Raw genomic sequence first — 14,063 nt, forward strand, 5'->3', positions numbered from 1 at the left:
ATTCAAGTAAAATTTGACTTGGCTTGGTATTCTCCCAGAGCTAAGGCCGTTATGGTATGTTGAAATCTATTTGAATGACATATGACCTCTTAGTTTATGAATCACTTTTGAGGACATTTTTCTTCCCATAATATCTTTGCTATATGTTTTCTTAGTACTTTTGCATATTCTGTAATTTATTTCCCCACTTAGTTCATTCCAAATCATCTCCCTTTGGAGATAATATTCTTAACATTCAGGCTCCTCACCTACAGTAATCAGTAATAAGCAGTAGTACCTATTCTCTTTTGTGCATAAGATACCACATTGGTAGGGGCGCCTGGGTGGCTCAGTCGGTTAAGCATCCAACTTCGGCTCAGGTCATGATCTCACACTCCGTGAGTTCGAGCCCCGCGTTGGGCTCTGTGCTGACAGCTCAGAGCCTGGAGCCTGTTTCGGTTTCTGTGCCTCCTTCTCTCTCTGACCCTCCCCTGTTCATGCTCTGTCTGTCTCTGTCTCAAAAATAAATAAACATTAAAAAAATAAAAAAAAAAAAGGTACCATATTGGTAACAGCAAACAATAATTTGCTAAGAAAACAACATGGCTATCCATCTAAATGCTCCACCTTTCTGTTCTTTAAATTATCTGTCATGGGGTGGGGTTGGATTACTTCCATTAGAGAGAAATTCTGTCTCCTTTTACATTTACCTTTCTGTCAGAACACCTTTCAAAATTTCCTTGAATTATAACTTCTTTGAGGGTGTGTCACAAAATCTGTATCCAGAAAGATCTAGACCAGGGATACCCAAACTGTCCTCCTCTCCGTTCATTCAACAGTATTTATTCAGTGCCTTTTACATTATTGGCACTTTCCTGGGCACTGGAATGACAAAGATGAATAAGGATTTGGAGTATAGTAGGGGACTGAGACCCATGGATTTAAAATTCCAACGTACTATTCTTTGAAAGGAATGTGTGGTGGCATGAAAGCACAGACAAGGCAGGCTCTGCTCTGTTTCAGAGAATCAGGCAAGGTTTCCAAGAAGGGCTGACACTTGGTGGGTAAGTGGGTAAATGCACAAACACAGTGGGAAAGGGGCTTTTGTTTACAGGGAAGTATGTGTGCAAAGGCATCAAGGTGTGAGAGGACTTGGAATAAGAAAAAAGAAAAGTTGGAGAGGGAAGTAGGAAGGATGACTACAATCGTAGGTAAGTATGTAAATGGCAGATAGGAAGAAGGGAAAGTTGAGGGAGTTTCTTCCTGAGAGCATTCATTTTTTTGTTACAAAGAAGCAGGCATTGTTATCCAAGATGAAGGGACAAGAATGGACAAGGGGGCTTAAGGACACCAACCATGCTCATATAGGAGAACTACTAAGCAGTACTGAGAGACCATCTGTGAGAAGCAGTAACCATAGCTGTTGAAACCTGTCCTCACCCATTTAGCTTTACTCTCCTTGTCTCCCCTTGACAGAAATTTCTAATCGGTCTAACTTGTGGAAGCACTAATCTTTCTATCATCCAATATTCTTGATATTTTTTGTAACTTCCATGTCTTATGTTCAAAAAAAATTTTTTTTAAATTTTTTTAATGTTTATTTTTGGGAGACAGAGCGTGAGCAAGCGAGGGGCAGAGAGAGAGGGGGAGACACAGAATCCAAAGCAGGCTCTAGGCTCTGAGCTATCAGCACAGAGCCCAATGTGGGGCTCAAACTCACGAACCGTGAGATCACGACCTGAGCCACCCAGACACCCCTCAAAAATGTTTTTGAGGACCCACTGTGTAGGTGCTTGCTACAAACTTAAATCCAGTTTTGTCTGCCCTTAAGGAGCTTAGTGACAGGTAATAGAAGAGAGATTGAGGGGGAATATAATAGGTGAATAATAATAGCACTAAGGGCACAACATGAAAAGTGCATTAGGGAAGTGTAAATATAGTATTTGCAAGTTCAGAGTGCACAGACCTGTTTGATATCATCAGCGCCTCAAGCAGCCTATCTGTATAGAACATAGGATTCTTTTAAGACCTTGAAGAACCACTGATAATGTAGGATGACCTGGACGATTTAATTCCATTAAAAAAGAGTGGTATCGATCGGTAAGCATTATACAGACAACTCACCTCCAGCTATTTTATCCAGCTGAGATCATTTTATTGCTTTCTACCCCTTCAGCTGCCTTGCAAAAAGCAACCTAACCTTCTGACTTTTTTTAAAGTTTTTATTTATATTCCATTAATTAACATACTGTGTAATACTAGTTTCAGGTGTAGAATTTAGTGACTCAACAGTTCATACAGCTCCCAGTGCTCATCACTCCTTAATCCCCATCACCTATTTAATCCATCCCCCTCCCCTTCCCTCTGGTAGCCATCAGTTTGTTATTTAAATCTTTTTTTTTTAAGGTTATTTATTTTGGCAGAGAGAGAGAGCATGAGCAGGGGAGGGGCAGAGAGAGAGAATCCCAAACAGGCTCCACGCTGTCAGCACAGAGCCCCCACACGGGGCCTGAACCGACGAACCGACAGACCGTGAGATCGTGACCTGAGCTGAAATCAAGAGTCAGACTGGGCCACCCAGGCACTCCCATCAGTTTGCTTGCTATAGTTAAGAGTCTGTTTCTTGGTTTACTTGTCTTTTTCCCCCATTTGCTCATTTGTTTCTTAAATTCCACATATGAGTGATCATATGGTATTTGTCTTTCTCTGACTAACTTATTTTGCTTAGCATAACACTCTCTAGCTCCCTCGACATTGTTGCAAATGGCACTACTGGGTATTTACCTAGAGGATACAAAAATACTACATAGAAGGAAAACATGCGCCCTGATTTTTATAGCATTGACAACAGCCGAATTATGGAAAGAGCTCAAATGTCCACTAACTGATGAATGGGTAAAGCGGATGTGGTATATAGCTTTCTGACTTTTTTTTTAAGTTTATTTATTTTGAGAGCAATAGAGACAGAGCAAGTGGAGGAGGGGCAGAGAGAGAAGAAGAAGAATCTCAAGCAGGCTCCACACCAGCACAGAGCCTGGTGCAGGGCTTGAACTCACAAACTGTGAGATCATGACCTGAGCTGAAACCAAGAGTCAGCCGCTTAACCAGCTGAGCCACCCAGGTACCCCAAGCCTTCTGACTTAACTGCTGTCAGTCTCAACTTTCTGGCTGCTGCTTTCTTGATAGTGGTTCACTTCAAAATGAACGATCTGTGTTTGTTCCAACATTGGACCTGCTGAATCTTAACCAATCCTAACAGCCCCAGCCAGGGATCTTCCGGTCCTAACCCCCAAAACCATTTAATCGAGCAGCAGTTTATAATAGCAGATTCCTTTCCCAAAGAGCTTCTTATCCTCACTACCCTACAATCTATTTAACCTCATGCCAGTCAGCCACATCCTTACTACACCATGCTCATGCTTCGAGTAACTAGAATTCTCAACACCTTCATGGAACAAGCAGAATTTAAAATGACTTGTAACCATATTCTCCCAAAGCTGAGGTTAGTATGCTATGTCACAGTTTATTTTGATCAAGTATAACCTGTTAGTTTATATTCAGTTCCCCTTCTTGATGATTTCAAAGCCTAGGTTTTCTTCTGCGTCAGCTGGGAAGATTATGTGGGTTTTTTTTTTTCTCCTCCATTCTGTTGATATGGTATGTTACACTGATGATTTTCCTATGTTGAACCACTCTTGTATTCCTAAGGCATATCCTACTTGTTCATGATGTATAATCCTTCTAATATGCTGCTGGATTTGGTTTGCTAGTGTTTTAGTAAGGATTTTTGCACTTGGTTTTTGTAAAGGGTCCACTATTAGGGTTATTAAGAACCTTTCACTTCTTGCCAAGGAAGTGTTAGTCGCCTAGTGAGTAGATCTCTCATGGTGAGCATCAATAATATTTGTAACTACCTTGAAATCATATATTTTTTTAATCCATATGATCAAATGTAGTAAAAACTCCTCTGTTCTGCAACTTATTTTAGAAGAATAAACTTTAGGCTTAAGTAATAAAGACACAGGTATTTTCAAGATTATTCTCACTGAAAATTCATAATGAGCGCAACATCAAAGGCTTCCAACAAACAGTTAATGACTAAGAAGGAAGTTCTTTTTTTAATTTTTTTTTTCAACGTTTATTTATTTTTGGGACAGAGAGAGACAGAGCATGAACGGGGGAGGGGCAGAGAGAGAGGGAGACACAGAATCTGAAGCAGGCTCCAGGCTCTGAGCCATCAGCCCAGAGCCTGACGCGGGGCTCGAACTCCCGGACCGCGAGATCGTGACCTGGCTGAAGTCGGACGCTTAACCGACTGCGCCACCCAGGCGCCCCAAGAAGGAAGTTCTCAATCTGCTCTCATTTACATCATGTCCTCATAGGGATAACTGGGTATTTTTTATTCATTAGACTAGAATAGTGCTTGGGACATAGTAGGCCATTAATAAATATTTCTGGTAAGTGAATGAATAAGTTCAATCTTTGTATTTTATAAAGAAGAAAAATCACTTACCCCCAAGAATTATCCTAAGACAGTGAATAATGTTTTATTTGTGTTTTGTCCTTTTAAAAAATTAATCAAAACATAAACAGTTCGGGGCGCCTGGGTGGCTCAGTCGGTTAAGCATCCGACTTCGGCTCAGGTCATGATCTTGCGGTCCGTGAGTTCGAGCCCTGCGTCGGGCTCTGTGCTGACAGCTCAGAGCCTGGAGCCTGTTTCAGATTCTGTGTCTCCCTCTCTCTGCCCCTCCCCCGTTCATGCTTTGTCTCTCTCTGTCTCAAAAATAAATAAAACGTCGGGGCGCCTGGGTGGCGCAGTCGGTTAAGCGTCCGACTTCAGCCAGGTCACGATCTTGCGGTCCGTGAGTTCGAGCCCCGCGTCAGGCTCTGGGCTGATGGCTCAGAGCCTGGAGGCTGTTTCCGATTCTGTGTCTCCCTCTCTCTCTGCCCCTCCCCCGTTCATGCTCTGTCTCTCTCTGTCCCAAAAAAAATAAATAAACGTTGAAAAAAAAAAACATTAAAAATAAATAAAACGTTAAAAAACATTTAAAAAAAAAAAGAAAAGGGGCGCCTGGGTGGCTCAGTCGGTTAAGCGGCCGACTTCAGCTCAGGTCACGATCTCGCGGTCTGTGAGTTCGAGCCCCGCGTCGGGCTCTGGGCTGGTGGCTCAGAGCCTGGAGCCTGGAGCCTGCTTCCGATTCTGTGTCTCCCTCTCTCTCTGCCCCTCCCCCGTTCATGCTCTGTCTCTGTCTCAAAAATAAATAAAACGTTAAAAAAAAAATTTTTTTTTAAAAGAAAAAAGAAAAAAAAACATAAACAGTTCATCATAGGACTCTCAAAAGCCTGAAGTGGATGACAATGTGGTACATAGCAGGTCTAAACCCTACCCCACTCTATAGTTAACAAATGAGCCTCTGCTTGCTTAGAACACACACCAATCCCATCCCCTGCTGTTCTCCACAGAAAAATTCCCTACTTATTGCAGATTTCACTGTATATAGTCCATATGATAAAACCTGAAAAGGTGTAGGGGCACCTGCATGGCTCAGTCTGTTAAGTGTCTGACTTCGGCTCAGGTCATGATCTCACAGTTCATGAGTTCGAGCCCCTTATCAGGCTCCACACTGACAGTGCAGAGCCTGCTTGGGATTCTCTCTCTCTCTCCCTTTCTCTCTCTGCCACTCCCCCACTTGTGCTCTGTCTCTCAAAATAAACAAATAAACTTAAAAAAATCCTGAAAAGGTGTTTATTAATTCAGTTTTCAGGCAGACCCCAAAAAACCCATCGGGGGACACATTCTGGCTCATGCTTCAACAACAAGAATAAGCTTAAGAAAAGGAAGAGGAGAACTGAGAATTGCCAAGATTTATGACAGGTAAATATTTTCTTTTCTTTTCTTTCCTTTTTTTTTTTTTTTTTTTGTTCATTTTTTGAGAGAGAGAGAGCACAAGGTGGGGAGGGGCAGAGAGAGGGAAAGAGAAATCCCAAGCAGCCTTCGTGCTGTCAGTGCAGAGCCAGATGTGAGGCTCCATCTCACAAACCATGAGGTCATGACCGGAGCTGAAACCAAGAGTCAGACACTTAACTGAGCCACCCAGGCGCCCAATATTTTCTTATTTTTAATCAGATTCTTGGGCATATGGCATTAAATAGAATTGCCTCTCGAAGGGGCTGTAATTATGCCACTGGCAGATACTACATGCTTGAATTTCCTTCTCAGAAAGTATTCAATTCATTGTGGCGTCCCTACTATGGACTAGGTTCTAGGGATTCAGAGATTCTGTTGACACATAGACTTGGTCCCTGGCCTCCCAAAGTTACAGTAAACCTAGATAATGAAAGAATCAATTCCAACCAAATTGTGTCCGTGCAGGGAAAGCACAGAGTATGATAGACATATATTATTCTCCTTTCTTCTGCCAGGTTTTGTTTTGTTTTTAGGTTTCAGTTTAAACATCCCTTCCTCAGGGAATCTTTCCCTAACCCTTACAGTCTAGGCTGTACCCTTTACTGTACTATATATTCTTTTGTGGTACTTTACGTATTTAATGAAAAATTATAAACAATAAATTTTTTTTTTTAACATTTATTTATTTTTGAGACAGAGAGACAGAGCATGAACGGGGGAGGGGCAGAGAGAGGGAGACACAGAATTGGAAGCAGGCTCCAGGCTCCGAACTGTCAGCACAGAGCCCGACGCGGGGCTCGAGCTTATGGACCGTGAGATCATGACCTGAGCTGAAGTCAGACGCTCAACCAACTGAGCCACCCAGGCGCCCCTTTAATTTTTTTTTTAACGTTTATTTATTTTTGAGGCAGAGAGAGAGCGTGAACAGGGGAGGGTCAGAGAAAGAGGGAGACACAGAATCTGAAACAGGCTCCAGGCTCTGAGCTGTCAGCACAGAGCCCGATGCGGGGCTCGAACCCACAGACTGTGAGATCATGACCTGAGCCGAAGTCGGTCGCTCAACCGACTGAGCCACCCAGGCGCCCCGAATAATAAATTTTTACAGAGAGACATACTACATACCAGCTATTTAAGGTTCTGGGATAGAACAATGACTAAAACAAAAAGATAAGGCCCTACCATCATAGAGCTTATATTCCATTGATAATGATTTATATAATGTATCTCATCCTTGCTAGACAGCAAATTCCCCAAGGATAGAGACACGATTCTCTTGCTCACTGCTGTATTCCATCAGTGCCTGAGATGTAATACGTGTGCAGTATTTGTGACTGATTTATTAGCCAACCCTGAGCAACAAGGCGAAGATTTGTAATAACTCTACCCAAAGGAGGAAAAATCAGCAAAAGGAAATCACATGAGCTCTTAATCTGGTTTTTGCCATGTATCACGGTACTTATTATGAGCTGTCATCGAATAAACATTAAATAATCAGTTCTCCCATTTATCTGATTTTTATTTAGACCATTTTTTCATGACCCGTCCCTATAAGCTATAATATACAAATTCTGTGTTTTATGAAGCTTCAGCAATCTAAATGTTCTTTATTGAATTAAATAGGTAGTGGGATTTTTCCATCTTTTCACAGATATAAATTTCTTGGTCTGCATCTTAGACAGATTGCTGTGCTTAGAACTTTCCCTAAACACTTTTCACTCTGAATTACATCAGCTGGCTACATGTACCTCTCCCTCACAATAGGAACTGAATCTGGTTCACCAATGTCCCCAGCACCTAACATGGTATGTGGCACATAGTAGGAACTCAATTACTATTTGTTGAATTAACAAATGAATGAACTCCATCTATATGTTCAATCATTTGCATATTTTATCAGATCCTCCCTATTTGTAGGAACAAGTAACTCCTGCAGTTCTACAGTCTTGAGAGAATACTAGGGTTCTGCATACTCAATAAAGGGTAATTAAAGTTATCATAGAGGTTAGTAATGTCAAATTTCCATAAATTTGAATAAAAACACCAAAACTAGATCAGAGCTTAAAATGTCAAAACTTAATTTGCTATGCAGCTTGTCCTCCCTTCTTTCTGGTCCCTAAAGATTTCCCACAAAGAATTCTTGACTTTAAAGGAAACTTTTTGGTTGAGAAGTTGATGATGCTAATAATAATGGTAGCTAATACCCATTGAGTGGCTGCCAAGTCCTGGGCTTTGCACCAAGTGCTTTATATATATATATTTCATCACTTATAACAACAACCCTAAGAGATGGAGGTCATTATCCGTAGTTTCCACATGAGGAAACAGGTAACCATTGCCTCTCTACAGTCCATTCCATTTTTTTAAACTCTATTCATTTTGAGAGAGAGAGAGAGAGAGCACAAGCAAGGGAGGGGCAGAGAGAGAGAATCCCAAGCAGGCTCCCAACTGTCAGTGCAGAGTCCGATGCGGGCCTCAAACCCATGAACTGTGAGATCATGGCCTGAGCCGAAATCAAGAGTCAGGCGCTTGAATGACTGAGCCACCCAGGCACCCCTACAGTCTATTTAAACATAGAAGCCAGAGTGAACCTTTGTAAAATTAAGTCAGATCATATCTGTCCTCTGCTTTAAACCCTCCACTGGCTCCCCATTTTAACTCACAATAAAAGCTCAAGTCTCTGCAGTGGTTTACCGAGCACTATGTAAATATCCCAATCCTGTTTCCCCTGTTCTCCCCCTTCTCACAGCACTGCAACCCCAGAGGGCACTTTGCTGTTAGAAACATGCCAGGCACACTTCTACTTTAGGGGCCTTGCACTTAGTGTTATCCCTGCCTGGAATACTCTTTCCCCACATAGCCCTCATTCTGGTAACCAGTCTCTCCTCCTTCAAGTCTTTGATCAAATGTTACCTTCTCCACAATACCTGTCTAGATCTCCCTATTTAAAATCGCAACTCCTCCCAGTTCCCACACTTCTGTCTCCCTCACCCAGCTCTATTTTTTCTTTCCCCGTAACACTCATCATCTTTGAACATATTACATAATGTGTTTATTATGTTCATTATTTATTATCCATTTCTTCTTCTTGCCAAATATAAGTTCCACAGGGCAGGAATCTTTGTCTATTTTTTTCACTTCTAGATCTCAAGCGCCTACAATAAGGATATAGCAGGTCCTCAATAAATATTTTCTTAATGAGTAAATGAATGGACTCCCCCGAAATCAATCAATAAAGATTGGAATCAGGATTAGAATCTGTGCTGTCTGAATCTAGGGCTGACACCTTTATTTATTTCTTTTTCTTTTTTTTTTTTTTTAAGTTTATTTATTTTGAGAAAGAGAGAGAGCATGCATAAGCAGGGGAAGGGCAGAGAGACAGGGCGAGAGAGAGAATCCCAAGCAGGCTCCATGCTGTCAGCACGGAGCCTGACATGGGGCTCAAACTCACAGAATATGAGATTATGAAATCAAGAGTCAGACACCCAGCTAACTAAGCCACCCAGGCACCCCTAAGGCCGACACTTTTAATCTTACACCATTTTTTAATTTGTTAAAGATGATCTATTTAGGACAGTCATAACTAGTCCCATGGCCTCAACTACTACTTTATACAGATGTAGTAGAAAGGCATTTCCTGTTCAGAAAAAAAACACAAAATTCTCAAGGAATTGAACAGAAAGGAGTTATCAGAAGAATTCTCAGATGTACAGGAGTGACTACAAAAAGGGACTCAGTTCTTTCCGTAGGATGTCACTATAGTTATTGTTCCCATAAGTAACTATTGCTGGCCCCCAAGTATACATTATTCTCCCTTTAAAGCTTTTGAATCAAGAAAAACCCCATTTATTTTATTCTACTTAGCATACCTGAGGTCAGTGGACAGTAGAAACAAAGAATCCCACTGAATTCAAAGGAAAAACAAATTTTAAATAATTACCAAAAATTGAAAAGGTACCCAAATGGTCAAGTTTCTGAAGTAATTTTTTTTTTCTGTTTCTAGAACAGAATAAAAAAAACACCAGTTCAACTTTGTAGATAGCTTGCGAGGCTTCCCTCTTTCTCATCTCCTTATCTTCCTGCCATTTGTAAGTGGCCAGCTGAGTATTTGCCATCAAACGTTCTTTTCTGATTCTGTTCAGGCCTTTTTAGCAGCTGTAGTTTTTGCTTAGCAAGCCTTATTTATAGCCCATTTGCTATCCTCAGGGGAACCCCCCCCCCTATTTCCTAAGGGAAGTAACCTGACCCTTAGGGTGCTCAGAGTGTATAGCCTAATCTCTACCCCTCTAACAAAACAAAACAAAACAAAACAAAACAAAACAAAACAAAACAAAAAACAAAAACCAACTTTGAGAGGTATTTTAGTCTAGTGGTTAAGAACATGACCTTTGGGGGCGTGGGTTAAGCATCTTGCTCTTGATTTGAGCTCAGGTCACGATCTCACGGTTCGTGAGTTCAAGCCCCACATCAGGTTCTGCCCTGACAACACAGAGCCTGCATTGGATTCTCTCTCTGTCTCTCTCTCTGCCCCTCTGCCACTTGTTCTGTCTCTCTCTCTCAAAAAAAAAAAAAAGAACATGAGCTTTGGAGTCAAATACTTTAGTCTCTAATCTGGCATGATCATTTACCAGCAGTGTGCCCCCTGGTTACTTCTCTCTGAACCTCAATCTTCTCTGTAAAATGTGGATAATAATACATACCCAAGGGTTCTCATAAGATTTAAGTAAAATAATACAAAGGAGCCTGTAGTAAATTAGTAAATACTTAATAAATGAAAGCTATTAATATTACTAAACAGTCACCACAACTTGGATATAATAACAGTACAAAGTAGCAGTAGGCTCTTTCTCTTGTGATCAGTGATTTTCAAATTTTTATTTCTTGTTTATTAACCTTTTACTCAAGCTTTAGATATTCACTTCCAACTGCTTATAGAACTCCTCTACAGGAGTATCCCACAGGTACTTTAAACAGAACATATCTAAAGCTAACTTCTTAGTCTTCTCTTTCTTATCTACAAAACAAGTATCTCCATTCCAATTTTTTATTCATGCTATTCCCTCTACTTGGAATACCACCCAATTCTGCCTCAAAAGCCTCTTCAAAGGTTTATCTATGAGGCCTTCCCTAATCAAACTAGTTGGGATAATGCCTCCTCTCTTCAGAGTTCTATAATATATATATTGACTTTATGAAATTTACCTTACTTTGCATATCTGTCATTTGTCATAGTTCCACCTGTTAGACTTTTTTTTCTTTTTTTTTTTTTTTTTTTTTTTTTTGAGAGAGAGAGAGAGAGAGCACAAGTGAGCAAGGGAGAGAGAGAGAAGCAGGGTTTGTGCTCACCCAAAGCAGGGCTCAAACTCACTCATCCCAAAGCGGGGCTCATGCTCATCAACTGTGAGATCGTGACCTGAAACAAATCCTCATGCTTAACTGACTGAGCCACCCAGGCGCCCCTCACCTGGTAGACTGTCTATTTTTGTGAAATCTGTAAGATCTAGTATATAATAAGGTATGATTTTCATAAGCTTAAAAACATTACTTTCTTGCAAGTAAATATAAAACATATGTCAAAGTCTTGTTTCAACTCCTTAATTGATGAAGACATTGATTCAAAGGATAATTTGACAGAGATTTACGTAGTCAATCAAAGGAGTGATGAAATAAATTTGCAAATAGATGGAAAACTGGTTAGTATCCTACAAGGTGATAAATTATAACATTTGAAGTTGTCTTTTCTACTGGAGGGAAATCAGTTGCTTCTCTACACAATGATTCCAGTGCTGTAGCCTGGCATCATTTGCATTACCCTCAGACAAAACTCATCTCCACTGCTATTGGTTTTCTACAAATTAACCTTGACTCCTACAGTGTTGTAGAATAAATTAAAAGGTAAAATTTTAAAGACCATACAATCACATACAAATATGAAATGTCAAAGATTTTATTTAACTCATTAATTAATGCAGGAACCAATACAATTTTATAACCAGATCAAAGAAAAAATCAAATGAGCACACATATGGAGCCAAATGAGGAATGCTAACATGAATTATAAATTGATCAAAAGCAGGTCAGTATCCACAGGACAATAATCCATTGTATTCCTCCTCATACAATTTACATTTCTATGAACAAGAATAATTTGTATTACTCTTGGTTACCTACAATTTACAGAGTTGTAAATAGCTCAAAGACAATGGAAGGCAGAGTCCTCACAGAACTGGGGAACTGGGAAGGGTGTCCTGGGCAACCTACTTTTCTTTTCTTTTCTTTTTTCTTTTTTTTAATGTTTATTTTTGAGAGAGAAAGAGAAAGTGAGAGAGAGACAGAGTGTGAGTGGAGGAGGGGCAGAGAGAGAGGGAGACACAGAATCCAGAGCAGGCTCCAGGCTCTGAGCTCTGAGCTGTCTTCACAGAGCCTGACGTGGGGCTCAAATCCATGGACCGCAAGATAATGACCTGAGCCCAAGTCAGACAGACGCTCAGTTGACTGAGCCACCCGAGCACCCCAACGTATTTTTCCACTGAAGGCCCTCAGTAATCTTTCAGTTCGCTACAAAGCCTTTCACAATTTTCCCCTGCGTTAGTTTAGTCAGTAGAAATGTGCACATCCCTTTCAAATCGGGGCCCCTAAAGGTCTGCTACACAATGCCTGAGCGTATACTACAAGAACCCCCTAGTTATTCCTTCTGCCTATTTCCAAGTTTGGGGTAATTTTTCTTGATATTCAGAACCTTGCAAATGGAAGTTGTTCAGTAAGTGTGAGAGTTGATAATACTTGTGGGTAAATTTCTGTAGTCCACATTTAGCTCTAGCAACTCTGAAATGTCTCTGGAGACTCAGACTGATAGGAGTGTGATGCTTGTGACATGAATATGGTATTTATAGAAATGGAGCTTTTTATAAACTTCTGTTCCCTTGTATTCTGTTAGCCCCGAGATGCCTGAAAATGAAGCCACCTTCGCAATAACTGCTGGAGGAATTGGGGATGCCAAGGAGTAGGTGGCGAATTGATGCAAATTGCTTCTTAGTGCTTATTAGGAGCTAAAGAAATGGCAAAGCAGTCTCAAATTTCAGGTCTCGAAGTAAGAGTTTGTTTTTTTCATGTGTTATTGTTAAAGGAAAGTCAGCAAAAGAAATTTAAATCTTACATTTACGCTAAAAGTCTCTGATGTGTAATAACTATACATTGAATGTCAATTCAGGAATATATATAAACTATTGAAATATATATAAACCTATTGAAAACTGGAAGGGATAACTGATCCCCTCACTTTAGTGTCCAAATGAGACACTAAACAGATGGAAAACCTGAGTTCGAAAATGTCCCATTCCCTCTTGAACACTTAACAGAGATAGATACACTTCAAGGAGGGAACCATTTAAGGAAGGAATGTTTACAGGACACACAAAAAAGTTTTTGTTGTATTTACAGCATTAAATTGTATATTCACCTTTAGCAACAGAAAAGAAATATTAAACTAAATTTTAAACCATTTGACTTTTTGACAAGTTGAAATTACTTTTAAAAAACGTGTTTTTTAATTTTTTTTATTTTTTACAAACATTTTTTATTGGGAAGATAAAGAGGAAGGTAACTAGGAACTTTATAGTTCGGGGTAATCAATAGTGCATGAGTTTTATATTTTAAGTTTGGGGTAGAGAATTCAAAATATTAAAAAGATATATTAAAGTTAATTTCATGTAAAATTTCTGAGTACTAATTTTAGAAATGTACAAAAAAATATTGTTTTTCTGTGACACAAAAATAAAATGTAGTTTTCAAAATGAATGTATGATTAAAAGTATTTAAAAATTAAAATACTAGCAATATTTACAATGACAATCTTTATTGACCACAAAAAGATTTCATAGCTTATGTTGCATCACTTCATATCACTTCATATGAAAATACAAGTATTGAAAGTACCATTTGTTACAAAAGGTATTTGATTATCCATTGTCATTCACTCACCAATGCTTGGAGCTAAAAGATGTACCAGGAAAGTATGATTCCTGTCCTCAAAGAATGTGAACACTAGTTAAGATACTAGTGTTAAAATACTAATAGTTGTGAAAGAATGAGAGAGAGCAAGTGATTATATAATTAATCAGTAGTGTGGTCTTGGATTATAGGATTGCAAAAATGGGAGAGGAAAGGTTAAGCTGTGGGA

The 14,063-nt window shown here is 39.8% G+C and overlaps 1 protein-coding gene across 4 annotated transcripts in view; it reads left to right on the forward strand.

Annotated features, from left to right (window-relative positions):
• DMC1 (DNA meiotic recombinase 1) overlaps positions 1-13,385 on the forward strand; it is a 43,271-nt gene extending 29,886 nt beyond the window's left edge. For 2 of the 4 annotated variants that reach the window (XM_086712264.1, XM_086712267.1), the window contains 2 exons: positions 5,738-5,854; positions 12,822-13,385. In XM_086712264.1, the coding sequence (XP_086568390.1) occupies positions 5,738-5,854; positions 12,822-12,891 (187 nt within the window). In that variant the 3' untranslated portion in view covers positions 12,892-13,385. Of the gene's footprint in view, positions 1-5,737; positions 5,855-11,856; positions 11,961-12,821 lie in introns of all 4 variants that reach the window. The other 2 variants (XM_086712265.1, XM_086712266.1) reach the window with 2 other exon arrangements.
• The last annotated feature ends 678 nt before the right edge of the window (positions 13,386-14,063 follow it).

This window comes from Puma concolor, chromosome B4 (assembly GCF_028749965.1).
Source record: "Puma concolor isolate L17-30 chromosome B4, mPumCon1.1.hap2, whole genome shotgun sequence".
NCBI classification, from domain to species: Eukaryota; Metazoa; Chordata; class Mammalia; order Carnivora; family Felidae; genus Puma; species Puma concolor.